Here is a 27,983-nt window from a genome sequence, read left to right as displayed (position 1 = left end):
TGCCTCCATAGCGCTGCAACAGTTCTGGCAGCCAGAGTGGTTCCAGTCCCACCCAGGCATTTCACTGGGGTCAGTTGGGGGCTCTCTGAAAGCTTGGCACTGCCCTTTCTGCTCCCACAGACTATTGTGTCCTTGGCCTCCACCCCAGGAATCTTCTGAGCCCTTCAGTTTAACTCCAGCTGTTGTGGCAGCCAGCAGCTGGGCCCCGGTGGGACTAGACAGGCCCTCTCTGACTCGCCCATGGGCGGTGCAGGAGCAAGGAAGTGCAGTGGACCAAGCCCCCGTGGAGCCGCGTGGGCCAGTGGGGATGGGAGCTGCAGGGTGTGATCTTACCTGGACAATTCGAAGGGCATCTACTCAGCTCCTCCCAGGTCCCAGCGAATGTGAGTTGCCCTCTCTAATCAGCTCATACCTTGCCCTCAGATTGATTTTCCCCGTTTCACTCACCTCAGATCAGACCCCATGGCTGATCACTTCCCAAAATGAACTACCTGCACACAAGCCCCTGCCTCCACCTCTCTTTTTGGGGGAGTCTTTAATGTAAGACACTTACTTGGGCTGCCATAACCAAACACCACTGACTAGGGACTTGAACAACAGAAATGTGCTTTCTCGCAGTTCTGGAGGCTGAGGGCCAAGGTCAAGATGCTGACAGTATTGGATTCTAATAAGACCTCCTTCCTTGGCTTGCCGAGGCTGCCCTCTCACTGCGTGCCCTCGGGCCTTTCCTCTGCCCAGGTATTCAGCATCCCTGATGCTGCTCTCTGTGTCCTAATCTCCTCTTGTCAGGACACCAGTCAGACTGGGTGAGGGCCACTCCATGGCTTCATTGTGTCCCAATCACCTCTCTAAAGGCTCCGTCTCCAAACACTCACACTCTGAGGTACTGGGGGTTAGGGCTTCAGCATGGGGACTTAGGGGGGCATAATTCAGTTCATAACAACACTTATATTGAACCAAGGCCCTCAGGAGCCAAGCAGGGGCTCATAATGGAATGTGCCCCAGATCAGAGGCCTCGATACCGGTTCTTAGATCGCCCCTGTGGTTTAAGCTGCAGGGGGAGGCGGGCTGAGCCTGAACTGGTCGGAGCACAGCAGTACGTTCCTCTGTGGATGCAGGTCCCGTCTCCTTCTTCCTCCTCCTGTGCCATTGGTGCTGTTTAACCAGGAAAAACATGCATGTGGGGATCCAGCCCTGTTTCAAATACTTCTGATACTGTGGGACCTCGAACGTGTTAACTTAATCTCCTGAGCCTCAGTGTTCTACCCCAGCGGGTGGTTGAGGACTGGATCACGCATGAAAGGTGGGGGTGGGGTAGCTGCTCCGTAACCAGTTCTCAGGACTGACTTGAACAGGCAGAGCCCACTGCTCATGTCTGGGCTATGTCACGAATGAACGTTCGGGAAAAATAGGTTGTTTAGGGCAGATTGTTCCTAGAGATCATGGGAGCTACAGTCTATTGGAGCTACAGTCCGCAGTCTCCCCTGGCCCCTCACTGAGAATGAAGCGCAGGGTGAGGAGGACACTGGTCCCCTCCAAGACCCCGTACTCCACCTAAGTTGGAGGTGGCCCCAGGGTGGTCCTGGGCCTCATGTCAAAGGCCTGCCAGGAAGTGATCTCCCCTCCCTGCTCCTTGGAATCTCACCAGGCCCCTGCCTTCCCTGTCAGCAGCTCCTCTGACTGTCCCAGGAGCTGGCCATCAGCCCTGCTGGAATGTGGGGAGGGGACCCCAGAGAGTGGCCAGATGGAAATGGTTTCTGCTCCGCCATTGCTGGGCAGCCAGCAGGGCTGAAGGAAGGGTGAGAGGGACCCAGGGGCTCGCGGGAACAAGCAGGAGTTCACAGGTCAGGATCAGGCCCAAGGCCGCTCCTGGGCGGGCAGGCCGGCTGTCTCCAGCTGGACCTTGGGGATGCTCAGGGGCTTCCCCTGAGTTCCAGGGTCACAGGTTCTCAGGTTAGGAAGGCCCGGGCCCCCAGCCTCTCCCGGCACCTCACCTCTGCCCTCTGTCTCCCTCAAGGCTTCCTCCTGACCTTGGCGCTGACCGAAGCTCTGGCGTTTGCTGCCCAGGAACCATCTCCCAGGAACTCTCTTCAGGTCCTGCCTCCCGGCACCATGGTGACCCCACCGCTCAGCTCCACCAGTCGCTCCGCCCTGGTGGCCGCCCCCTCCAGCATGACCTTGAGCCCCCGTCCTGATGGGCCCTTCTCACAGGCCGAAGCCACCGTGGCAGCAGCAACACCCTATCCAGAGGGACACCCTCCTGCAAACACCGCCTCCACCACGATGGCCACGGCAACCGCCCGCCAGGCTGACGGCCCCCTGAGCACAGGGCCCCTTCCTGCGGCCACGGCCACGGCCACGGCCACCTCCCACCCAGAGGGCCGCCCCCTGGGAGAGGCTGGGCCCACCATCCTGCTGACAAAGCCGCCTGCAGCCACCAGCCGCCCCAGCCCAGCACCCACCCGGGGGGCCACACGCAGGCCCCCCAGACCGCCTGGCTCTGCCCGAAGGGGGGCTGGCGGTTCATCCCGCCCCGTCCTGCCCGCACTCGGGGGCCCCTCGGGAAGAAAGGAAGGCCCGCGGGGCAGGAATCAGAGCTCCGCGCACCTGGGGCAGAAGCACCAGGGGGTGAGAGCCTCTCAGGTCCTCAGAGGCAACGCCACAGGGTCCGTGGAGCCCGAGCCCTCCACCCTCACCCCCTGGAATTCCTCCTCCTCGCCACAGCCCCAGACGGTGGCCGCAGCCACGGCGCCCAGCAGGACCACATGGGCACCAGGCACCACCCTCTTGGTGCGCACGGAAACCACGCCGGGCCTTAGAGCAGTCCAGGGGGGTGGTCCGACCCTCACCAGCCCAGGAGGGCAGCCGGACGCCGCCACAGCCTCAGGCGTCCCCGCCAGCCCACAACCTGCCCCAGTGCCTTCTCCGCGCCCTCGCGGTGACCCCCACGACAGCTCCAGCCACAGTGACTCCTGGCTCACTGTCACCCCTGGGACCGGCAGGCCTCTGTCCGCCAGCTCGGGGGGCTCCACGGCGGCCCCGGGGCCCCCCCAGGCTGCCTTCGATGCCAGCGTCTCCGCCCCTCCCGAGGGGCTTCCTCAGGGAACATCCTCAGCGACACCCTCAGCCCCGCGGACCCCTGCTCACCCCCCCGGGGCCTCAGAAAGCACTGTCCCCCGAGCCGAGGAGGAGGCTGTGGCCGCCCCCAGCATGATTGCCCGGCTGCCCCGTCCTCTGTCCACAGTGGTGTCCACGGCCACAGGGAACTTCCTCAACCGCCTGGTCCCTGCGGGGACCTGGAAGCCTGGCCCGGCCGGGAACATCTCCCATGTGGCCGAAGGGGACTCCCCCCAGCACAGAGCCACCATCTGCCTGAGCAAGATGGACATTGCCTGGGTGGTCCTGGCCATCAGCGTGCCCATCTCCTCCTGCTGTGAGTGCCCTCCCCACACCCCCCCTCTCCTCTCCCTCCTCCACACCAACTTGCCCGTCCCCAGAACCCCCTGGCCCAGGGTTGGACAGTCCCCACCAGGTGGGTGGCAAAGCTGTTCAGAATCCCAGGAAACAGGTGGCATGACAGGGATTGTGGTTCTCCCTGCCCCTGGTCCTTGGCTCTGCCAGTCACAGCTCGATGCCCACTGGTCATACAGGCACAGCTCCCATGGGCGGGGAGGACCCCACAGGGAGTCCAGTTTACCCTGCACGTTGCAGGAAGAAACGCCAAACTGGAGGGCATTGAGACCACAGGGTTAGCGAGAGGCAGGCTGGGAGAGAGCCCACAGCGCCTATCTTCCAGCCCAGTGCCCCTGCCACGACACCACCCTGCCCTCCAGGGTCGCCTGCGACTGCCTGAAGTGACGCAGCAGCGGCAGTGAGGAGCCTGGGTGAGACTGGGCACTTGCAAATTACAGCAGAGCCCTCACCTCCTCTCCTACATCCCGTCCACATCCCTTCCTGTCTTTCCTCCCCTCCCGCATCTCTTCCCCTCCTTCTGTCTCTCTCCCCTCAAGAAAGAAGGGCAGAGCAGCTGTGGTCTTGCAGGAAGTTGTTAGCCCTGGGGAAACAGCGCCTGCAGCTAAACTGAGGCTTCAGAGTTACCTGCGAGCTGAGCTGTTCGCTCCCCAGTTTTGTGTGTTCACGGGTGTGAGCGGGATGCTGCTTGGACTCATCACTGTCCTCTGCTCCCACTGGTGTTGGTGCAGAAGGGCTCTCCTCAGGTGACCGGCACTTCTTGCTGCTGCTTCCCCCCCGCCCCCCACCCCCGGGGTCTCCATAGAGAACCTGCTGTCGTCACTCAGAACCGAGGGCTTCCTTTATGTCTTCGCCAGGTGCTTGATCCTAGATTCTGTTTTTCTGATAACCTCACAAGGATGCTCACTGACCTCAGCCCCACCCACCCACCCCCCTCAGCTACCATTCGGCCTCCCTCCGAACCCTCCAGGTGAGGCACCTCTGTGTGATCACTCAGGACAGCCAGTTCTCCCTCGGGTTGTTACCCTGCTCTCTTGGGGGCCAGAATTTGCCTCCTTGTAATTTTCACTCTGTGCCCTAAGCCATGCCCTCTGAAACTACACAGAACCAGTCAGTCTGCCCGCCCCAAAACATTTGAAATGGCTCTCGAAGTCAGTCTTCTCTTTCCCCAAGCTGCTCGCCCTGTTCCTGCAGGTCCCTCCATGGCAGCGGTTCTCAACCTGTGGGTCGCGACCCCTTTGGGGGTCAAACGACCCTTTCACAGGGGTCGCCTAAGACCATCAGAAAACATATATAATTACATATTGTTTTTGTGTTAATCACTATGCTTTAATTATGTTCAATTTGTAACAATGAAAATACATCCTGCGTATCAGATATTTACATTCTGATTCATAACAGTAGCAAAATTACAGTTATGAAGTAGCAACGAAAATGATTTTATGGTTGGGGGTCACCACAACACGAGGAGCTGTATTAAAGGGTCACAGCATTAGGAAGGCTGAGAACCACTGCTCCACGGGCTGCATGGCCCTGGCCCTGGCCCTGGCCCTGCCCCCATCACGGCCTCTCCAGATGGGCCCCCAGAAGGGAGAGGACAGCGTCCACATGCCCAGCCACGCAGAGAGGCGCGATGGTCCTTTGTTCAGGCAGTGCAGCCTGGCTTCGGCGTTATTGGTTGTGCTGACCAGCACGTCTCACCCTGGGCTCATCCGCTCTCTGGAGGAGCCCAGCCTCAGAACCTGCACACACAGGAGGCTTAATCTGGATTCTGGATCCTCTCCAGGAGCCGCCGCTCCGCTTTCTGTCTCCTTCCAGTGGGAGAGCAGAGCAGACTCCCATGTCAGGGTGGCAGCCTGTCTGCTCAGGGACCCAGGTCACAGAGGTGAGCATGTTTGCAGGTTGCAGGTTGTATTGTTTCATTAGGCAGCGTGTATTTTTTTCTTTTTTCCTTAAAAAGGATGTTTATTACGTCACCCGAGGATATGTTTATTGATTTGAAAGAGAGAGAGAAACATCAGTGCGAGAGGCTTTGATGTGAGAGAGAAACATCAGTCGATTGCCTCCCATATATGCCCAACCAGGGATTGAACCCACAACCAAGGCATGTGCTCTGGCTGGGAACTGAACCCGCAACCCTTTTGGTGCACAGGACAACGTCCCAACCAACCGAGCCACACCTGCCAGGGCCACACACGTATTCTTAAATCTGATTGTCCACTTCTAAAACAGAAGAATGAGCCCTAGCCGGTTGGCTCAGTGGATAGAGTGTCAGCCTGCAAATCAAAGGGTCCCAGGTTCGACTCCAGTCAAGGGCATGTACCTCAGTTGCAGGCTCCTCCCTGGCCTTGGTTGGGGTGTGTTCAGGAGGCAACCAATTGATGTATTCTTCTCACATCGATATATCTCTCTGTTTTTCCCTCTCTCTTCCACTCTCTCTAAAATCAATGGAAAAATATCCTCGGGTGAGGATTTAAAACACACACACACACACAAAGAATGACAATAAGAAAATATTGTACTGTTAGCCAATAAATAATTAATCACGGTCATAGTAGGAAGTAACTACATTGGAGACAGCTTTCTAATTTTCCATCCTTCACATGTGCCCAGAGGCTCTAGTTTACAAAGTGAGTTCCCATTATTGTTAACCATTCCAGCCTTAAGACAGACTCGCCAGAGGAATAAAATATAGAGAAACAAACACGCTGGGCAAGGAGCACACCCTACAGGTGGGGAGTACGTCACCAGGTGAAGTGACTTCCCGGGGCCCCAATCACACGTGAGTCCACCCAGATCCGGTGGTAGAATCTGTTTGTCTGATGGAACACGCTATTTCTCAAGTGCCCATTGTGTGCCAGGCACTGGGCAGTCAGAGATGTGTGCTGTGCTCCCCCGTCCGGAGCCCTCTCCCCACCGGCTTCCTCTTTGCCTGGGCTGGACAGCAGGAGTAGATCTAGCCTTTGCCCCTACAGGCCACACCTGGGCTTTGCAATTCTAGTCCTTTTGCTATGTGTGCGTGCAGAGCAGAGCAGATCTTACTGCAAAGCCAGAAACCCCGTGAGCTGCCTAAGCCATGCATGATCACATCAGCCGCGGCAGAAGTAAGGACACAGCCTGGCACAGCACCTGGAGAATGCTTCCGGCACAGCCTTCAGGTGCTGGGGATAGGACAGGTACTTCGTCAAGGATTATACCCACCTGTGTTCAAAGCAGACTCTGTAGCCCCGTGGACCTCTGACCCCACTTCTTAGGCGTCTGTCCTGCATTTCCACTCCCCTGAGCTCACTCACCAAGGCTCCTGCCTCGGCCCTGGCTGCCTCCACACACAGCTGCTGTCCTCAGTCATGGCCCCGACTTCTCAGGGTCATCGTTCACCTGGGAAGGCCCAGCGAGGAGGAGCATTGAGAGAGAACACTTGTCCCTGCAGGACGCTGTGCTTTTTCAAGGCACAGGTGCGTGCGTCTGCAGATGGTTTTCATAGCTGCACCCCAGGCCTAGGGCTCTGTCTCAGACCTTCCCAACGCCGGCATCTGTCCTAAAGCTCACTCGCAGCCTTCCAAGAAGGGCCTCCTCCGTTGCCATTTGCCAGGTATTGCAGGCAGCCTGGGTGGCAGGCAGGACCATGCATAGATGCTCTCACATCTGGCTTTTCAGTCCGGCCCTGGCCCTGCTTTTCTCCCTCCTCCAGAGGCCAGACTCCAGATGGCGGGGACCACTGAGCAGATGGGTGGGTGACTCCCCTGCTCTGGCAGGATCAGGGGGCAGTCTTAGCACATCTCAGGTCTGCCCAACAGGATGTTACCAGTTCCCCTGCCCGCCCAGTCTGAGCCCCACCAGCAGCCAAAGGACCCAGCCAGAGACTGCACACAGGGTTTCAGATGGCTGAGGAGTGGGATTGGTCGGATCCAGGCCTCCCTGGGCTGGGGCAGGGGAGCCATGCAGCTCCTGAGCTGGTCTCTGCTGCCACCATCAGGACACACGGCCCACCACCTCCCGCCAGAGGCTCTGGGCCTGGTGCTGCATGGACCCTCCCTGCCTGTCAGCCCTCTGGGTTCTCACCAACTCCGTTTTGTGTCTCTACCAGGCTCCCTGGCCTGTCCTGCACATGCCACACCCAGTCCTGAGAATGTGGAAGGTGAGGGCAGGAAGCAAGGCCAACTGCGCAGGCTTTCCTCCCAGGCCCGGAGTGCGGCCGTGTGCCTTGCCCCAGAGTGCCCGCTCCCTTCCTCCTTAGGGTACACCACCGGAGCATCCGTGCAGGGGTCACCGACCACACTGGTGTGCACAGCGTGGCTCTCGCTGTCTTCGTTGTTCTGAGAATGGCAGTCAAGTCTGGATGTGTGTGTACCTTTTACTCACAGGCCCCACGTGACTGTGACCTTATAAGAAAACCTGTTAGAGTTACTCTTTCCAGTGAAGAGACTAGAGGAGATCAGGACGAGAAGGAAGTGTGACCTGGGGGCTCCTGAGCCAGGTGAACAGGGAGGGAGCAGCCTTTGGCAGGGCAGGGCTGTCCAGGCGTCATGCCCAGGCTCTCAGCTCTGCTCTGTGCTGCCCAACCAGCGCTCCCTGGTGGGGACCTCCTGGGCTTCCTCGGGCATATTCCCTCCGGCCAGGGTGAGGAGTCAGGCAGCAAGTCCCCCGCCCGGCTCCCCCAGGCCCGTGGCCTCGGCCAGTCTTGCGGCCTTCCACACGCTGAGGCCTCCCCTGGGCCTCCCCCCTCAGCCTCCAGGGGGGAAACGATTGCCCCAGCCTGGCTCATCGCACTCCTGAGCCCTCCTTCCCTCCAGGGCCCGTTAGTCACGCACACAGCGAAGGGCCCCCCTGAAGTGTGTCGGCGCTCCCTGCTCTCTCATTTCCTAACGTTAGGCCTGCATGGACCACTGGTGAGGGAGCCTGTGTGATGGGAAGACGTGGCTTGGGGACCAAACACCTGGACGTCATCCCGGCTTCCCACTCGCAACCTGGGAGGTTTGGACAAGTTACCTATCCACTGGTCCGGGGCCTTCGGGAGGCAGATACCAAAACGGGTTAGGCCTCAAGCGGACGAGTGGGGCAGCGGCTGTGAAATATAAAGGGAGGGGCTGGAGCTCTGCCGCCCACGAAAGGAGTGGGAGCCCAGCTGGCGTGGCTCAGTGGTTGAGTGTCGGCCCAGGAACCAGGAAGCCAAGGTTCAATTCCAGGTCAGGGCACATGCCCAGGTTGTGGCTCGATCCCCAGTAGGGGGTTTGCAGGAGGCAGCTGATCGATGTTTCTATCTCTATCTATCTCCTTTTCTCTCTTTAAAATCAATTTTTAAAACATTTAAAGAGTAGAAAGGAGAGGGAGGCAGGAGGATTGAGGAGTCTCGAACTGCAGTGCCATTTTAAGGGAGTTTCTAATGGGCCAGTGGAGACCTCAGGCCATGGAGCATCCCTGTGCTGCAGGAGCAGAGCACTGGTACCCGCCACAGTCCTCATGGCTGGGAGCAGTCCAGGGAGCGCGACCTCGGCACAGATGTGGTGGCGGGTCCAGGGCAGCAGCCGGGCCATCCCTGAGCTGTGCTCCCTGCAGCAGGGGGTCTGAGCAAAGCATTTTCGTGGCTGCAACACCCACTCCAAAGACGATGCCTCCAAGGCCCATCTCGGTGCCTGCCATGGAGAAGGTGCTGCGTGCATGGCAGGGGTCGTGGGGCAGTTACGATTCACCCTGCTGTTAGGATTTGCTGTGCCTTCTCCATCCGGCCTGGGGAGGCACTTTGGCAGGTGCTTGGAAAGGTTGAGTCCTCGGGGAACCTGCAGGAGTTCATTTCCATTTCCTGTCCCACAGGGAGCCTATCCCTGGAATCGTGCCTCCCCTTCAGCACAGCATTGTTCCTCCTTCCTCCAATCCCTGGGCTCCTCCTTCCTGCCACACGTCTGACAGGTCCGGGATGATCCCCACGGGCACTCCTAGGAGGCTCAGAGGACTTGCTGAGCCCGCACTCCACTTTAGAACGTGAGGAAGTCGAGACCTTGACATCCTGGGGAGTCTTCACAGCTGTTGCCTTTGGGGGAGCAGAGCAGTTGGAGCTTCTAACTGAACCAGGAAGGGGGTGGCCAGCACCGGTGTTTGCACAGAGCTGTGTATGTACAAAGCACCTCGTGTGCTAAGGCGCGTCCACTCCAGAGTCCAGGGCAAGATGGGACGGCAGGCATCAACCAGAGGGTCACAGAGACCGGGGTTCAAGTCCCAGGGACGAGCTGGGTGAGCAGGGCCAGCTGTGTTAATACCCAGGAGCTTCCGGCGCCTCTTCTGGAAATGGGGAGGGGGGGGGGTTAACAGCAGCTTCCTCCACAGCCGCTTCGTGGGTTAAATTGGGTGATAAGGCACCTAGGTCAGCGCTGGGGACACATCAGAGATGCCACACGTCTGAGCTGTACTTTCCTTTCCTGGATGAACAGTCAGTCGCTGAAATAACGAGAGTTCTAAGCCGCCCGTGGCCTTGAGTCATGCAGCCCAGTTTTCTTCCTGGGCCTCTGTGTGGAGGATGCTGGGAGAACGAGGAGACTGTTAATCACGCACCTGTTGTGTGTCAGGCAGCGTGTAGGCATTTGCGTTCATGGTCTCTAACTTTCCTTACAAACCTGTGAGGCCCCTGCTGATCAGCTTGGTGAAGTGCCTTGCCTAGTCTAACACGTGGCAGAGCCAGGCTTGAACGCAGGTCTTTGGACTCCAAGCCCCGGCTCTGTCGCCAGGCCGGCTCCCATGTGGCAGGGAAGTGCACCTGAGTGGCCCTGGGAGCTGCTGAGAGAGATGCAGTCAGGACGGGAACACTCACAACACATGAAGGAGAGAGAGGTGAGAACAGAAGTCCCTGTCCCAACCCTCAGGCCACCCCACCAGGGCCAGTCTTAGCACAGGACTCAGGGCGGGAGGGGTAGGGACCTAATTCTGCAACCTGTGCCAGCCCAGGTGCACAGCCTGGCTCCATGGCAGCTTCGCCCCTCTCTACCCTCTCTGCGGCTGCCGCCAGCTTGACTCCTCAGGCTCTCGCACACCCAGTCCCAGGAGCAGGTAGAAAGCGGGGACAGTGAAGAATAGAGACTTGCCCTGGCCCTGCCACTCACACCTGTGACCTGTGGCCAGCCAGCCAGGTGCTCTGGCCATGGCCTTCTCATCTGTGGAGTAAGGCGATGCCCTAAGTTAGCAGATTTTCAGGCTGCATTCTGCAGCTTCACCCACCCCCCCCCCCCCATTCCCTTCAACCAATTGAAAGGACCCTTCAGAAGGAAGGGCGGGAAGGAGGAGGAAACGCACAAATTTTACGTCTATACCAGCCAGGCTAAAATGTCTTATAGCTCAAACATTCAGACATTTCCTTCCTATTTTAAAACCTTTTAAGGGAACCCAGAAGAATGGTGAGCAAATTAAAGTCTTCCTGATCAAAGCAGATCGGAAGGCATGGAAACAAACTTGCCTGATCTCTTGAACTTGTCTGGAGGTCTCAGGTTGAGATGGCAGCTGGGATGAGAGCTACAGAATTCCTGCCTCCAGGAGAATTCCTGCATCTGAGAGGGCTGGGTGTGGGCCCTGAGGTCGCAGCTGTGTGGGTGCCAGCTTCTGCAGCTGCCCCACACCCTGGCACACACACACACAGGCTCCCGGGTGCTGGCCAGTTGGCTGCTGTGGACAGAGGTGGTCTTCTGCTGCCCCCTGGTGGCCATTGTCACCATGGGTCCAGCCTCCGGGCCAGCTCAGCTTGGGGCCCTGTCTCCCCAGCACAGGTGGTTGGCACCTCCAGGCTGTTGGGTGCACCCTGCCCACCAGCTTCAGCCACCTTACAGGCCCTGGCGATGGCGAGCCTGGGCAGGAGATGCCCGGTCTTCACTTACGGGCTTCTCCCCAAGAGGGATCCTGTCACCCTTGGCATTGCATCACCTGTTCTACATGGGAGCCTAGACAGCCATCCCAGCTCTCCCACCGCAGAGGCCTCCCTGTTGGCCCAAGTCACTCTGTCACCTGGTTCATCAGCAGCATCCAAATGTATCCCTCCCTGGGGACCTCAAGTCTCAGAGGTTGAACAGACAGGTCGCACGTCAGGCTGTGTTGAGCCCCACCAGGCCCGAATGTGCCGCCTCAGCCTTCAGAGTGTCTTTGTGAGGCAGAATCATGGACAGTGAACAGCAGACATGGGAGTCCAGGTGTCAGGGTTTGCTCTCGGCCGCCTGTGGGAATCAAGGGCTCGTTTGGCTCTGCCCTTCTCTCTGCTCCCCTCCCCTCATCAGTCCAGCAGAGCCACTCAGAATACACATGCCTTTTCTGCAGCCACGCTCTCCTCCCACCAAATGAGCGTGGCCTTTTCTTGGAGCAGACTCCGGCATGGCACTGCAGTGCCCACAGATAACTGAAGTTACAGCCCAGCCTCCTGCCTCACAGTCTATGGACACAACCCTCTGGTCTCATCTCCTGCCTCCCTCCTCCACACTCACCCCACTCCCGCCATGCCAGTCTTTTCTCACACATCAAGCTTGTCCCTACCTCAAGCCCTTTGCACATGCTTTTTTCGTTACCTGAAACACACTGCTCCCTGTTCTGCACATGGCTAGCGCCCCCCATTCTATTTCTAGCTCTAGTTCACCTCCTAGGGAAACCTTCCGTGATGACTCTAACGCACTTTCTCCCCCAGCTCACCTCCACTGTCTCTCTCCGTTCACCCTGTTTTATTTTTCTGAACAGTTGTCACTATCTAACTTCACCTTATTCGTTCCTTGTGTATTATGCATAGATTGTCTGACCCCTCTGCACCCTCCATACACACCTAGAGGGGAAGCTTACGAAAGCAGGGCATCCTTGTCTTTCTTCCACCCCAGCACCTGGCACAGGCACTCAGCATACGTGGGTATTTGATGAATGAGCGCACACATGAATTAATGAGTGGGGTCAGTGGCTGACTGGGTGGCCATCACCGCGCTCCTGGGGACTGGCCTCTATCACTCGGGAATGCTGCTCCGTGCTTGTCCCCCTCCCTCTCTAACCTGGACTCTCTCCACAGCGGTCTTGCTGACGGTGTGCTGCCTGAGGAGGAAGAAGAAGGCAGCCAACCCGGAGAACAACCTGAGCTATTGGAACAATGCCATCACCATGGACTACTTCAACAAGCACGCCGTGGAGCTGCCCAGGGAGATCCAGTCCCTCACCACCTCTGAGGTACGGAGCCCCAACCAAGGGTGCCCCTGGAGGTGCTGGCTCCACTGCCCGGAGAGTCACAGGCTCCCGAGAGAGCTGTGGAGGGAGCATCTGCGCGTTTCCAGGCGCCTTGCTCCTCGAAGCGTGGTCCCCGGGCCAGCAGCACAGGAGGCTGCAGCCCGCCCAGCCCTGTGATCAGGGTCTGCACTTCAGCGACAATCCCAGGCACCTTATGCACATGTTAAAGTTTTAGAGTCACTGTTCCTGGGAACAAGCCAACAAATATTCACAGAGCACCCGTGTTACTCCCCGGGGACTGTGGAGATGAGAGCTTGCTCCCCAGGGGCCCAGATTGGGGCCTGAGCCTCATGCATCATTCAGAAACAACGCAGACTAGGGGAGATGCAAGAGGCGTCACAGAGCTGTGGGCACCCGAGGAAGTCTGCTCAGAGGACTTAGCAGGTGTCACAGCAGAGAGCGTGGCTGAGTCAGGTGGGGAGGGTGTGGGGTGTAGCTGAGGAGCATTTGGCCAGAACGACCTGGCTGGCTGGTTAGAGAGCTGGGCTCGGGACCCAGGTCTCTGACTTGGGCGCTGTACCCTTTCCACTCTGAAGGGAAGGTGGGTAGAGGCCAAGGTGCAGCAGGATTGGCAGGTGGATGGGCATGGTCTTGAATAGACTTTAGTCGTGGGCAGCAGAGGGTCATTGGAAATTCTGAGTTTTGTGTGACCGGGTTTTAGGACAAGGCAGAGGCTGGCCCACTTTGAGTGTAGGCTCTAACTTCCTCATATTCTCTTTGCAAAATCAGCCCATGAAAGCCAAAGGTGAAGGGCAGCGCTTGTGAGCATACGACGGGAAGGCCAGGTAGTCTTTCCAGCCCAGAGCACAGGCCATGGGCACAGCTAGAGGCTCTGATGCAGAGGCTGCCGATCGACACAAGCTCGGGGTTGCGCACGAAGCTCAGTTTGGCTGCAGAGTGGATTGTATCGGCATCCCTCCCGGGGGGTCTGCGCCCCTCTTTGGGCTTTAGTGCAGGGTGGGGAACATCCGACCCACGGGCCCTACAAGACCCTCGAAATCATTTGCCAAGGCGTTAGGGGTGAGTTAATTGTTTGATTAAATATTGCAGGCTGACTTTTTTCCAATATATTTTATTGAGTTTTTACAGAGAGGAAGGGAGAGGGATAGAGAGTTAGAAACATCGATGAGAGAGAAACATCAATCAGCTGCCTCCTGAACACCCCCTACTGGGGATGTGCCCACAACCAAGGTACATGCCCTTGACCGAAATCAAACCTGGGACCCTTCAGTCCGCAGGCCAGCGCTCTATCCACTGAGCCAAACCGGTCAGGGCCAGGCTGATTTTTAAGTTGATAATTTTGTAGGGCCTGCAAATGATGTTATACATATCCAAATGGCCCGTGGCAGAAAAAAGGTTCCCCACCCTGAGCTAGGGCGATGCTACCATTTGTCCCACCTCCCTGGGCACGTGTGTGCCCTGCAGACCACCCACAATGATCATGGGTCACAGGGTGTACTCACTGCCCATTTTTTTTTTTTCATTTAATCTCTTGTTCTGGATTTATTTTTTTATTATTTTTTCCCTATAAGGAAATAAGGTTTAATTCTACAAATTTATAAGCCAAGACAAAATAGAAACAAAATGTGGAAAACGAGGCCAGCAGTTCAACTCGAGGCCACGTCACAGCAGCCCGGGCCGCAGCAGCCTGTCATCCGGGCAGGACTGGGTCTGACCACAGGCTGCCTCTGCTCCTGCCCCTGGTCCCGCTGTTTCTGGGGTCCACTCTGAATCTCAGAACTTGAGGCTGAAGCCAGGGCCTGTGGCCGAGGCCCCCTGGTTGGTGGTGGTGAGGTGGAAGCCAGTCTCCTTCAGGTCATCGTCACCCAGCTGGCTGTAGCCGAGGCCTCCCTCGGGGGGTCTCGGGCTGGGGCCACGCTTCACCCTTTGCTGTTCACTCTTGGCGGGCCACGTGGGGAACATTGAGGGGTCGATGGGGAGGGGGGTCTCGTGGAAATACTCGTGCTTGAGAGCGTCCTCTGCGCTGACCCTCCGCTCAGGAAAGTAGGTCAGGAACTTGTTCATGAGGTCAGAGCCCTGGTCGGAGAACAGTGCCCCGAAGCGCTTGCGCAGGTTGTTGTAGGGGTACTCGGTGAAGGTCATCTTCTTCACGGCGGGCAGCTGGTTGTAGCCGGGCCAGATCTTCTCACTGGGCGTCCCCAGGTCCTTAAACACTTTGTTGATCTGATCAATCTCCGACTTCCCTGGGAACAGTGGTTTCTGTGTCAGCAGCTCCCCAAAGATGCACCCCACAGACCACATGTCCACGGCCGTGGAGTACTCCTTGGCCCCCAGCAGCAGCTCTGGGGCGCGGTACCACAAGGTCACGACAACAGGGGTGTAGGCCTTCAGAGGGGACCCGTACTCCCGCGCCAGCCCAAAGTCGCCCACCTTGAGGATGCCGGCATGGCTCAGCAGCAGGTTGGAGGTCTTGAGGTCTCGGTGCAGGATCCAGTTGTCGTGCAGGTGCTTCACTCCGCACAGCAGCTGGATCATCAGCGTCTTCACCTCCCCTGGCAGGAAAGGCTGCTTCATGGTCTCCATCAGGCTCTTGAGGTCATGCTCCACGTAGTTCATCACAATGTAAATCTTGTCCATGTTGCTGCCCACGACGATCTCCCTGACCGTCACGATGTTGGGGTGCTGCGCCTTGAGAATGGTGCTGATCTCCCTCAGCGACGTGATCGGAAAGCCTTCCTTCTCCTTCTCCATTTTCAGCCGCTTCAGAGCCACAATCTCATCTGTCTTCTTGTCCTTTGCTCTGTACACCACCCCGTAGGTGCCCTCCTCAATCCTGTTCAGGCACTGGAACTCCTCCACACTGCGACAGCCCTGCAGGGCGGGCAGGTACTTGGGCAGCTCCTGCTTGGGCTCGATGGGCGACAGGGCTGGGGAGTCCGGCAGGAACTCTCCTTCCGTCAGGGCGGTGCTGTGGGGGGTGCCTTCGCCCACCTCTTCCTCCCCTTCTTCACTGTCCCCGGAACCTCGGTCAAATCGAACAACGAGGATGTGGTTCTCAGCCTCTCGCTCTCCGTCTTCACTCATTTCTCCCTCACTCACCTCCTCTGCCGACGGTCCAGACACGTCCTCGGGGTTGCTCCCAGTCTCCTCTTCCTCCTCTGATTCTTCGCTGCTGCTCCCCTCCTCCACCTCCGCTTCCTCCTCCTTAGAACCCGACCCTGATTCCGCTGAGGACTCCGCCGAGCTGGCCTTCCGCTCGTTGTCGCTGATGTCTTGTAGGACAGACAGCAAGCCTCTCTCTTCCACCTTCTCTTCTTTCACTGGCTTCCGGCCATCTCCCAGCTCAAACCTCTCCCGCGGAGGCCGGGGCGGGCTGCGGCTCCGGTGACTGGCCTTCACTGTATCGCCCTGGTCCTCTCGCACTGCTCGGTGCCGTGCAGAGGCTTCCCTCCGGGCCTCCCGCAGCCTCCGCTCCCGCCCCCGCCCCCTTTCCAGCTGCTCCAGGCGCTCCCTCTCTCGGTCCCTCTCTCCCCAGAAATGCTCTCTCACCATCTCCCGCCGCTTCCGCCTCTCCCACTCCCGGCGAGCTCCGTCCCGCTCCTCTCGGTGCTGCTTCCGGCGCTCGTGCTCCCTCTGCGTCTCCTTCACTCTGGCGTGCTTGCCCCCTCCTGCTGAATGACTACGATGCCTGCGTTTCTCTTGTCTCTTCTCATCTTCGCTGTGGTGAGCTTTTTCTTTCCGTGACATTTGCTGGGGTGGTTTGATCGCCAAAGAATCATCGTCCTCTCCTCTGTCCTCCATGGAGCCCTCCCTCCTGTAGGGCGAGTTCCTGATGGCGATCTCCATGCGGTGGTCCCTCAGCTCCCCCTCCTCCAGGGAATCCCAGTCTTCAGAATCTTTTAAGCGCTTTATCTCCGCCTTCTCCTCTTGCTCCTTCCGTCGCTTCTTTTCCTGGAGAATCTCATCTAAGGTCTTCACTTTCCAAGAGTCCTTTGCATCACCCATTGGAGTGAAGCCACGCTGCATGACGCAGCCGGTCCGGAGCCTGAAGAGAAACTGCGCCGGGCGTGTGCGGAGCCTCCTTTTATCCTGCGTCGGCGCAGGATGATGACGTCAGGGAGGGCCGAAGCCGCCGGTTCCGGAGCCTCGTTTTATCCTGCGTCTATTCTGCTTCGGCGCAGGATGATGACCTCGGGGAGGGCCGAAGCCGCAGGTTCCCGCTGGAGAATAGGGCCCTGTGTGTCACTGCCGGCTTTGGCGGTTTGATGACACCGGCGGTGGAGCCAGTCCAGGCGCCCGCCCCGTCGTCCCTCGCGGCCTGGTCGCCTTCTGGGCCGGGGCGCTGGTCGCTGGCGCCGCCCTGGTGGCTCTCCCCCTGCAGTGCCGACCGGAGCCGCTGCTCCTTACACAGAGCAAGGCCGCCTGCCAGGTGGTCAGTGGTTAGAGCGAAGCGCTCTGCGGGGGGGGGGGCGGGGGGGGCGGGGGGTGAGGGGGGGGTCGTGCAGGAGGCAGCCAGTGGTTCACTCCCACATCAATGTTTCTCTCCCTTCCTCTAAAATCAATTTTAAAATAGGGTGGGCGAGCAGCCCTAGCTGGTTTGACTCAGTGGATAGCATCAGCCTGTGACTGAAAGGTCCCGGGTTCGATCCCAGTCAGGGGCACATGCCCGGGTTGTGGGCTTGATCCCCAGTGTGGGGCCTGCAGGAGGCAGCTGATCAATGATTCTCTCTTTTCTCTCATCGTTCATATTTCTATCTCTCTCCCCCTCTTCCTTCCTCTCTGAAATCTGTAAAAATATATTAAAAAAAAAAAAAAAAAAAGACAAGAACCACCCCAGCCAGTTTGGCTCAGAGGATAGCGGGTCCACCCATGGGCTGAAGAGTCCCGGGTTCGATTCCCGTCAAGGGCATGTACGTTGGTTACAGGCTTGATGCTCCGCCCTGACTGGGTCGGGCAGAAGGCAACCAATGGATGTGTCTCTCTCATACCAATGTTTCTCTCTCTGTCTCTTCCCCTCCCTTCCACTCTCTCTAAAAAATATTAATGGGAAAATATCCTCAGGTGAGGATTAACAAAAAAAAAAGAGAGAGAGAGAGAGAGAGAGAGACAAGAACCAAGGTTTCTAGTCTCCCCGGCAACAAAGGCTGCTGGGCAGCCTTGGTCCCTGAAGTTATGTGGGACGTGGCCCCTTCCTTCCCTCTTGTGGCTCCTGCGTCTTGCAGGGTGTTTCCTGTCTCCGGTGGAAGCTGTGTCATGAGCCTGGGAAGGAAACTGGAGAAACCCAAGGAAACAACGTCTGCCAGGGTCCTGCCCCACCGGTCCAGGGGTTCCCAAAGGTGTGGACGGAGTCAGCGAAGCATGAAGGACATGGAGACAGCGTTCAGTTGATCAGCATAGCCAAGTTCTCTTCTTTTTTTATTGTCCTGTTACAACTGTATATATACTACTCGATTCTATAAGCATGCTTGTATAGTCACATCATGTTCTGTTTGGGGTCCTCCCTTGACCTTCGTACTCACTGCCTCTTAGCTGCCGGCTTTGCAGGCCGCCAGGAGCTTCGCCCAAGCACATTCGCAGGTGCCTGCCCCCCTTAGGTGGACGAAAGCTGCAGAACACGGGTCTGGGCCATGCGGGCGAAACTGCGATGCCCAAAGGGTGCTGGGAAACTTTTCCAAGCTTGCGTTCCTTTCCCTCTTCCTCCTCCTTTCTTCTTTCTGACCTTAGTTGCTTCCTAAATACCTTTCTCCTATTCACCCAGAGAAGAGTCTCTGGTCGCCTGGGTGGGCACCAGCTTTGTGAGACTAAGTCCAGCCCACAGTCCCTCCGCAGCTCAGCCCGAAAGCCCCGGAGAAGGGCTCTGCCCCCTGACTTGCCCCCGTTGTCCTTACCTAGAGGCAGGCTTGTGCCACCCTCAGGTGGGCACTCAGCTAACTCCGGACACTGAGGGAAATTCTCGTCATCAGAGAAGACATTTCACCAACAAATGGCCTTTCTCTTCCTTCATCTCTTTATTCTCCATAAAGCAGCACATATTGCTCAAAATGATATGTTTCACTTAAAAAGAAACTTCAGAGATTTCATTGTGGCTTCTGAGAGAGAAGACATGCAGGGCAGGTCTGTCCTAGACCAGTCAGCCCTGGGCCTGCGGCTCAGCCTCTACCCTGGAACCGCCTGCAGGGCCTGAGGCTCCAACCTGTTTAGAACAAGCGGTGCCTTTTCCCCTGAACCAGTTCCCCAGACTGAGTCAGTACAGCCGTCCCATGGCCCATGGGTGCCTGCAGCCCAGGGCAGTGCCGTCCCGTGGCCCATAATTGCTTGCAGCCCTGGGCAGTGCCGTCCCGTGGCCCATAAATGCTTGCAGCCCTGGGCAGTGCCGTCCCGTGGCCCATAAATGCTTGCAGCCCTGGGCAGTGCCATCCCGTGGCCCATGAGTGCCTGCAGCCGTGAGTGGTGCCATCCCGTGGCCCATGAGTGCCTGCAGCCCTGGGCAGTGCCCTCCTGTGGCACATGAGTGCCTGCAGCCCTGAGTGGTGCCATCCCATGGCCCATGAGTGCCTGCAGCCCTGAGTGGTGCCCTCCTGTGGCCCACAGGTGCCTGCAGCCCTGGGCGGTGCCCTCCTGTGGCACATGAGTGCCTGCAGCCCTGAGTGGTGCCATCCCGTGGCCCATGAGTGCCTGCAGCCGTGAGTGGTGCCATCCCGTGGCCCATGAGTGCCTGCAGCCCTGGGCAGTGCCATCCCGTGACCCACAGGTGCCTGCAGCCCTGGGCAGTGCCCTCCTGTGGTCCACAGGTGCTTGCAGCCCTGGGCAGTGCCCTCTTGTGGCCCACAGGTGCCTGCAGCCCTGGGCAGTGCCCTCCTGTGGCCCACAGGTGCCTGCAGCCCTGGGTAGTGCCGTCCCGTGGCCCATGAGTGCCTGCAGCCCTAGGCCATGGGGCCACAGCCCTTCAGATGCCCAAGCACTAGAGGGCCTGTTCCCACTCCTGGGCTGTGGAGACAGACTGAGTTGTTCACTCCCACAGAGATTCAGACCCGTTGACCTCCTCACATCTAGTTCTGAAAGAAGTGGGGCCAGGATTCTGGCGTGGCTCTGAGAGGACTCAGGAGGTGGGCAGCTAGCTCTTGGAGACTCTGACATGGGGGCAGCAGGACAGGAAAGAGGTGGACTAGTGTGGGGTGTGTCAGGGAGGAAAAGCAGCAAGGTCTCCCAGAGGTCTGTAAGGGAGAGGCAGGAGGAAGAGTCTGTGGCCCCAGTGGACCACAGTTTACCATATGGTGTGTGTGTGGAGCATGGTGAGCTTGCTCAGACTTCGACAAGGAGAGCAACACCATCTCAGAAAGCTGAGGTGGGGGTGACTCAGGAAGCAGGAACTCTTTTTTGAAGCTGCTGTAAAAATCCGAAAGAGCAGAGAGGGCTCTGCACCTCAGCACTGGCAGGGCAAAGGATGAAAAATATTTACCCACAATTCCCGTGGGTCCGTTTCTTTAAGAAAGGCCACCTGGTGAGCCGTCCCAGCTCACGCCATCTCCTTCCTGTCTCCCCAGGACCAGCTCTCCGAGCCGCGCTCCCCAGCCAACGGCGACTACAGAGACACGGGGATGGTCCTCGTCAACCCCTTCTGCCAAGAAACACTGTTTGTGGGGAGCGATCATGTATCCGAGATCTGACCGCAGCCGCCCTTGCTTTGCCATGCCCTGCCTTGGGGCTCTGAATCATAAATCTACAAATATATATTATAAATATAATCTTTGTGTAACCCTGACTTAAGGAGAAACATTTTCAGCTTTTTCTTTCCTAAGAATTGTCAACATCTTTTTTATAAGTGTGGTTTAAAAAAAAAAACTTTACAGAACGACCGTGGCTTTATAAAATAAAGGTCTTTCTAAGCAAAGCAGGTGCACCGATTGCTTCTCTTAATAACTGTCCTTGAGCCCTCGCGGGTCCCAGCAGCCCTGGGCAGCGAGGGAATGTCACGTGCGTGGCCCCGAGAGAGTCTTAGAGCTCAGGTCCCTCTTGAATCCAAGTGACCCCGGCCGCCCCCCCTGTGCACACCAGCGAAGGCACCCGGGGGAGCGACGGCAGTCATCACTGAAGCAGGAAGCGGACGAGCAGCAGCCACAGCGGAGCGCCCAGCGCCTCACAGGGCACCACTGACTGCGGGTAACCCCTCTGAGCAGGCGGGGACCCACGAAGTCCATCATAATCCTGAGGCCACAGCCCCCTGACACCGCATGACGGGACCTGCCGCCGTGCCAACCGCAGGCCTGCCTTGCCCTGGCGAAGAGAGGCTGCCCGCTGAGAGGCACACGCCTGCCTCCCCCGCAGCACCACGTCTGCGTCCCACGCTGTGCCTTCCTCCGGAGAGGGTGCCAATGGGGATCCGCGGGCTGGAGGGTGCTGGCCCTTCTTCAAGCATCACTCGTGCCGGGGGCTCAGCGTCCAGGGGTCAGCTTCGTCTCTCAGAAGGCGCTTCTGTGAGAAGCCTCGACGCTGTAACTTCTAAATCGCCCTGCGATCTGACGGCCACGAAATGGCCAAAGCCATCGCTTGGGAGAACCGTCCCATCCTCCTCGGCACTGACACCCGATTGGCTGTCAGCACATGGACTCGCCACCCGGCTCTCATTTTCCATCTCCCCGTTCCCCTTCCTCTCCCCCTCCCCCTGCTCCCTCCCTCCATGGGCGGCCTCCCCACCCCCACTGAGGGTGGCAGACCCTCGGAGACACGCGGCTTCTGCATTCTCTCCCTCATAGGTAGTGGCTGGGACGGGAGATTAATGCTGGGATGCTTCCTTTCTCTAAAAGAAAAATAGTTTGATAGTATATATTTTGAATATAGATGTTCTTATAGTCAGATTGGAAATCAAACCTAAATGTTGACTCATATGTTTGTGTTGTTGCTGTGGTCTTATCATGACTCTTTTCTTTCTTCATTCTCCTTTGAAAAAGATGGCCTTCAGAAACGTGTGTTCTCCATGTCGTATGGACGTACCTGACATGAGTTCAGTGGTTGTCTCTCTGTAAAGACTCTTCATCCCACACAGAAGCAGGTTAAATGTTGCCCTGAGATTCCTTCCCCATGTGCTGCTGTCTGCCATGTTATCCTGTCATGGGATTTCTGTTAGCGACTGCATTTACTCTATCAATGTGTGTGTGTATATAGAAAGATACCTGTTTGTAAACTTTATATATAATATATGTAATCGAAGATGCATATGTTATATATACATATGTGGATGTATGACTTATTTTTCCTTATCAACAGAATTCAGCTACCATGTATATATAAATAAACTTATTTTATTAGCCAGAGGATCAAGTTGCTAATACATTTTGTATCCTTTTCATTTTAAAATGACTTTTAAGTCTTTCTTTAATAACCACACAACCTAATATCCAGCTCTATTTTTCATCTACTTTAGCCATAAATTGGGTTTTGTGAGAATGATGAGCTGATAGGACTAGCAGTTTGTTCTTTGATAAAACAAATCCTTTAAAACATGTTTGTGATTTCTCCAAAAGAGAATCATCCCTCAGGTCTGGGAGACGCCGGTGTGAATGAGGGTACATCCCCTCCTCTCTTCCCCCTTCCTGGACTCAGGGCTTCATTGTAAATATCAGAGGAAGCCGAAGTTAACCTGGCCATGAGGGTTATGATTCTGTGTAGAGCAGTGGTTCTCAACCTTCTGGCCCTTTAAATACAGTTCCTCATGTTGTGACCCAACCTTAAAATTATTTTCGTTGCTACTTCATAACTGTAATGTTGCTACTGTTACGAATCGTAATGTAAATATATGATATGCAGGATGGTCTTAGCAGGGGTCCTCAAACTACGGCCCGCGGGCCACATGCAAATACAAATATTGTATTTGTTCCCGTTTTGTTTTTTTAACTTCAAAATAAGATATGTGCAGTGTGCATAGGAATTTGTTCATAGTTTTTTTTTAAACTATAGTCCGGCCCTCCAACAGTCTGAGGGACAGTGAACTGGCCCCCTGTTTAAAAAGTTTGAGGACCCCTGGTCTTACACGACCCCTGTGAAAGGGTCGTTCGACCGCCAAAGGGGTCGTGACCCACAGGTTGAGAACCGCTGGTGTAGCGGATAATACACAACCTCTGGTTTGAGCCCTTCCTTTAGCCTTCAGCGATACATCCTGGGATTCACAAGCATGCGGCTCCTCGCAGCCCAGTCAGCGTCGCCTGCGTTAGGATGTTGCCATCGCAGTCTGGCGGGCACCCTGGGCAGCCTTCCGGGTGCATTAGAGAGGCAGAGCCCAGGCCAGGGCCTGGGAAGTAAGGTTGGCCAAGAGAGGATGAGCTGCAGTTTTCTCAGGAAGGAACTAGGGAGGGGCTTGAAGCTGCTGCCAGGATGAGGGGGATGAAGGAAGCAACAGGCTTGGTTTGTTTCTCTTGAGACCTCAGGGCTGCCTCCGCCATGGCTGGTTCACGTCTGCTTCCATCCTGTGTTACCTGGCGGGACCTTGGGCACAGTCACAGCCGCACACCGGCACCTGTAAGGATGTGGGAAGCCCTGAAATTGGCCCTGGGAATACCTGGATTGTTTAAATCCTGGTTCAGCCACTTGTGATCTGAGCCCCAGTTTACTCATCTGTGAAATGGGGCTGCTGGAGGCCTGCCTTGCCCTCACTTAGTGAAATACACACAGCCCCAGATGAGCCACCCCCACAGCCTGCAGGGATCCAGCCTCCACCACCACCAGCAGAAAAATCTGGAAGGTCGGGCACATGACCCTGCAGAGAATGTGCGAGGGCCTCTGCACACGGCCCTGGACGGGCAGGCTCTCTTTCAGCTCCATGAACGATAGAAACTCATGGAAAACAGCAGACACAGCAGCCCTGGGGACAGAGCTTCCAGAGAGGCCGATGACCCGGCCACAGGGACGCCGGGGCCGCACCAAAAGCTGCTGGACTCTAAGCCCCGTAAGGCACAGAGAGGCAGAAGGGCGATGAGCTCAAAGCGAGTGGTGGTGGACGCGCCCACCGGTGCCAGCGTGCCCGTCCAGAGGCACAGGGCGTCCTTCAGGGGGACACGGTCATCGTCCTCCTCCCTGGATAGCCCCCCGGCCTCCAGGACCAGCGCCATGGGTGGCCTCATGCGAGCACCCAGGGTCTATGTAGGGATGGCCTCCAGTGGGCACACCGGTGGCCTGGGTGCCCGCGTGACCCGCCGAGCCCTGGGCACCAGCAGTGTCTTCCTGCAGGGGCTGCGGAGCTCAGGCCTGGCCACAGGGCCTGCTCCAGGCCTGGGGAGGGACCTCGATGCCGCTGAAGACCTGGGGGGCTGCCTGGTGGGGTACATGGCCCAGGTGCATGCCCTCGAGCAGGTCAGCCAGGAGCTGGAGGCACAGCTGCGGAGACACCTGGAGAGCAAGGCCGGGCGTGCGGAGCACTGGGGCGCCCTCCGGGCCTCCTGGGCCAGCAGCTGCCAGCAGGTGAGTGCCGGGCTGTGCCTAAGGGCTTTGCGGAGGGCGGGACGGGAGGCTGAAGGCTGAGGCCGGGGGCAGGGGAGTGAGTGGTCAGAGGCCAGAGACACTGACCTCCTACTTTCATGCTAAAAACACTAGACAGTAATAACAGCCGTGACGAAGACCTCTGACAGAGGCGCACCAGGGCCAGGCCCACGGGCGTCCGTCTCCATCACCGTCTCCCGGGGTGTGCACAGTTGTAGCTCATTCACTGATCCCATTGTTCAGATGAGAAAACTGAGGCCCAAAGGGAAGTTCTCTGGCCAAGACCATGCAGCGAGTAGGGGGTGGAGCTGAGATTTGGACCTGAATTTTCTGGCTCCAAAGCTTGCATGTGTGCCATTACCTCCGGCTGCCCCGTAAGCTTTGTGTTACGGAAGGGTTTTTACAGCCATGGTCAAACGGAATAGCATCGAATGGAACAATGAGAACAATGGGTGAGTGAAGGTGTGTTCCTGTGCCCTTCTGTAATCTCACTGTCCTGTGGAAATAGGAGCCACATGGATAATTTACAAGTTCCTATTGCCCATAGTAAGAAAAAAAAGGTAAAAAGAAACCAGTGAAGTTAACATTGGCATTATGTCTTATTTAACTGAATGTATTTTAAATGCGATTCCAACATGTATTCAATATAAGAATAGTAATGGGGTCATCTGCCTTCAAATAGGACTTTCAGCAGCGATGGCAGTGGCCTGTGTGCACACCGTCCACCCTGGTGCCCCTGGCCGTGTGGCTAACGTTACTGGGGAACTGATGTTTTTATTTCGTTGCATTTTGTGACTTTGCATGGCCTGTGGCTGGTGGCTGTCTGACGGACGGACAGACAGGGCACCAGGCTTCCGCCGTCCTCGCTGCTTAGTCAGGACCTGTGCTCGGTGCCCGCTGCAGAGCCCTCAGCTCATCCATCACGTCCGGACTGCCGCCCAGGCTCTGACACTGGACTGCAGCCAGCACCGCACATCTCCCCCCCATCCCCGCCCCCGCCCAAGCCCCCGCCCTCCGGGTCCCGGCCTTGGATCCCTCTGCGCTAACTCAGCCTCTCGCCCAACCAGGAACTGCCAGCTCAGACCCCGTGCGCCCTGGGGCCCAGCACGCAGCCCCCAAGACAAGGTCATGACCTTGATTTGTGTGCGGCTGGGTGAAGCTGAGCAGACACACGCAGGAGCTCCCTGTTGCCCCGCCTGCCTCTCACTTCATCCCGGGATGCTGCCCCACGGCAGTCAGCGCCCAGCTGACAGCATGGGACCCATGAGACACCCTGTCCTCACTGCCGGGCTGGGCTGCTGTTTGTTCGCATCCAGCTGGGCTGAGAGAGAGCCACCTAGAGCAGCCAGGGCCTTACAGCCGCCGAGTCTAAGGCAGCCCTTCCTCCCAGAGTCATGGCAGCCGCCCTGCTTCCAATGCTTGTGCCGGGTAAACCCCCAGAGCGTCCCTGGCTGTGCCCGTATTTCTTCAGGGCAATTCCTTGCACTCTGATGCCACACAGACTCTTCATGAGCCTCTTGCCCATTGACCCAGCTACCCACAGAGTGGCACTGCGGCTCAGTACCCTCGGGGTGCCCTGCCCTCCGTGGGTGCGAGCGGGCCAGTCTGCAGGAACGGCGATGTCTGGCCGCTTCCCACCCTAGGCCAGGACGTGGCATGTCAGTTCAGCGGCTGACGGACCAGGCAGTGCCCCGAATGCTGGGGCAGGACCCCCCCCCCCCAGGTGCCCACGAGGGTTGCACTTGCCCCTTGAGTATCCCTGTGCCCGAGGGAGAAACAGATTAAATAGCAGAATTACCGTGACTGGTCGAGAGAAAAACCATGGAAAATAGGATAAAGCTTTACCTTTTCATGGTCTTAAAGGCATCTTTCTTTTCTCTCTGTTTTTTTTTTAACAAGGAGCTCCGCCTTTTTATTTTACACAATAAACTGAGTCCAGTCTTGGTGAGAGTTAATGTACATGAAGTCCCTTTTCAATGCCAAACCTCCCTCTCCCTGCTCCTCAGCTGTGTTAGCGCCTCTCGGCCACTTCTCTGGCTAAGCAGTGACGACAGAGAGGAAATGCCCGGGTGGTGGCCACGGAGGCCACGGAGGACCCAGCACCCGGCCATCGCCGGGGCAGAGGGCGGCCCCTCCCCGCCCGAGCTTTGCTGAGGGCTCCTGGCTTTCCCTGCCCAGTGAGTGGTGCTGATGGTAAACTCTGGCCACAGCAGGCCCTTTCATCAAATAGGCCGAACACAAGCCTGAAAGCAGGCAGCTTCCCGGCCTCGGAGCTGCAGATGGGCAGACGGACAGAGGGACGGGGCGGGGGAGGGGGGAGGGCAGAGGAGGGGCAGCCCAGAGGCCGCCGGGCGCAGGCTGTGAGCCAGGCCAGGAGGCGCTGCCCGGGAAGGAAGGAGACCTGGAGGCTTGGGTTTCCACGGAAATTAGTGGGCTCCGTGGGAGACCAGGGCAGCAGAGGCTGTCAGCTGGAGGAAGGAGAGTCAGAATGACTGAGAGGCTGAGGACTGGAATTCTGAATGGGCCCGTTTCTGTCCCTGGCAGAGAGAGAGCCCACACCCTGGGGTCTGCCTGTTGGGGAAACTTCTGGACAAATGAGGCAACTAGACCAGGGCCAGGGCTCTCTCCGGGCAGAACCTGGGGCCCCAGCAGGGGTTTTTATTTTTGTTTTTAAAGAAATAAGAACTAATCCTTCCCCCACTGAATAAAAACACAGACAGCAGGGTCGTTGTTCACATTTCACCACCTGGTGTCCCCGAAAGGGGGAGGGGGAGGCACCATGCGCTCTTTTAGAATCTGCAAAACCTGAACACATGGACCCAAGACAAAACCACTCCTGGTTTTTGTGTGTGTGTGTTTTTGTTTTGTTTTTATAAATATATTTTTATTGATTTTGAGAGGAAGGGAGAGGGAGAGATAGAAACATCAATGATGCATTGGTGGGCTGCCTCCTGCATGCCCCCTACTAGGGATCAAGCCTGCAACCCAGGCACGTGCCCTGACTGGGAATTGAACCATGACCTCCTGGTTCATAGGTCGGTGCTCAACCACTGAGCCACGCCAGCCCAGCCCACTCCTGTTTTTTAATTAATGCAATTCATGTGGTCAGAGCAGGCAAGTAAGAGAGTTACTCTGTTAGCTAAGCTATAAGGGACACTAAAGTATCATTAGAAATGTAACTAGGCAGAGGAAAATTTGTCCAGGAGAATTCCTCTTGGAGGGAGTGATACATAGACTGGAAGAAATATTTTGGTGGAGCAGGGAGGGGAAGGGGACACGAGGCTGCTAAAGGTGGCCACTAAGTGCTTTCTAAGATGGGTGGCTCCTGATTTCTGGGGCCTCTTGTTTTGTGATACGTAGAGGTCTGGGAGGGAGCGGAATTGCTAAAGAAAATAGGGGACACTGAGCCCTGTCTCTAGGGGCCTCTTTCTGTGCTCTTCCCAAACATGGCTCACCACCCTTACATCTCTTAATTGTGAGATCCTTGTTGAAGAATGGGGGCAGGGGAGTGAGTCCAGATGGTGAAAATTGGGCTCTCCCGTTGCTTCTTCTATGCTGAGCCCTTCCTTGTTTCCCTGTCCCCAGCCTTAATAAACGTAGCTCAGAGTAAAAACGAGTTAGCATCCACCCTCCCATGGGAGCTGGGCGGCTGGGGAGCTATCTCCACAGGCGTTTGCACTGCAGACGTGGCTCCGGGTTGAGGAAGCCTTCTGGGTTACAGGGACTTCTATCTCAGAGGCAGAGGTGGGGTTTGTAGTTCCACATTTCCTACAGTAACTGCCTAAGAAAAGGGGCGTCAGGGCCCCCTTGTCAGGTTTGGACTGGAAAAAACTGTAACTTCGTTGGCAGCTTGA

The 27,983-nt window shown here is 57.1% G+C and overlaps 4 protein-coding genes across 7 annotated transcripts in view; 3 read left to right on the top strand and 1 right to left on the bottom strand.

The window, feature by feature from the left end:
* TMEM108 (transmembrane protein 108) overlaps nucleotides 1–20,551 on the top strand; it is a 257,869-nt gene extending 237,318 nt beyond the window's left edge. For all 3 annotated transcript variants that reach the window (XM_059663933.1, XM_059663932.1, XM_059663931.1), the window contains exons 4-6: nucleotides 2,018–3,433; nucleotides 12,488–12,642; nucleotides 20,205–20,551. In XM_059663933.1, the coding sequence (XP_059519916.1) occupies nucleotides 2,018–3,433; nucleotides 12,488–12,642; nucleotides 20,205–20,327 (1,694 nt within the window). In that variant the 3' untranslated portion in view covers nucleotides 20,328–20,551. The remainder of the gene's footprint in view (nucleotides 1–2,017; nucleotides 3,434–12,487; nucleotides 12,643–20,204) is intronic.
* LOC132215557 (cyclin-dependent kinase 11B-like) lies at nucleotides 14,260–16,665 on the bottom strand. The gene has a single exon (XM_059663930.1). It carries the CDS (start codon nucleotides 16,663–16,665, stop codon nucleotides 14,434–14,436), a length of 2,232 nt encoding a protein of 743 aa, XP_059519913.1. The 3' UTR covers nucleotides 14,260–14,433.
* A 3,051-nt stretch (nucleotides 20,552–23,602) lies between the features above and the next one.
* Nucleotides 23,603–27,983, top strand: part of BFSP2 (beaded filament structural protein 2) — a 44,682-nt gene continuing 40,301 nt past the window's right edge. For both annotated transcript variants that reach the window (XM_059663920.1, XM_059663919.1), the window contains exon 1: nucleotides 23,603–24,111. In XM_059663920.1, the coding sequence (XP_059519903.1) occupies nucleotides 23,626–24,111 (486 nt within the window). In that variant the 5' untranslated portion in view covers nucleotides 23,603–23,625. The remainder of the gene's footprint in view (nucleotides 24,112–27,983) is intronic.
* CDV3 (CDV3 homolog) overlaps nucleotides 24,262–27,983 on the top strand; it is a 108,022-nt gene continuing 104,300 nt past the window's right edge. Inside the window, exon 1 of the mRNA XM_059663929.1 lies at nucleotides 24,262–24,267. The gene's annotated coding sequence lies outside the window, so the exon portion shown is untranslated. The remainder of the gene's footprint in view (nucleotides 24,268–27,983) is intronic.

Source organism: Myotis daubentonii, chromosome 14 (genome assembly GCF_963259705.1).
Source record: "Myotis daubentonii chromosome 14, mMyoDau2.1, whole genome shotgun sequence".
Lineage (NCBI taxonomy): Eukaryota > Metazoa > Chordata > Mammalia > Chiroptera > Vespertilionidae > Myotis > Myotis daubentonii.
The sequence above is the reverse complement of the archived record's forward strand: the minus strand, read 5'-3'. Positions and strand labels throughout refer to the sequence as shown.

Coding starts and splice junctions, on each gene's coding strand:
- LOC132215557 (XM_059663930.1), bottom strand. CDS start 16,665: ATGGGTGATGCAAAGGACTCTTGGAAAGTGAAGACCTTAGATGAGATT.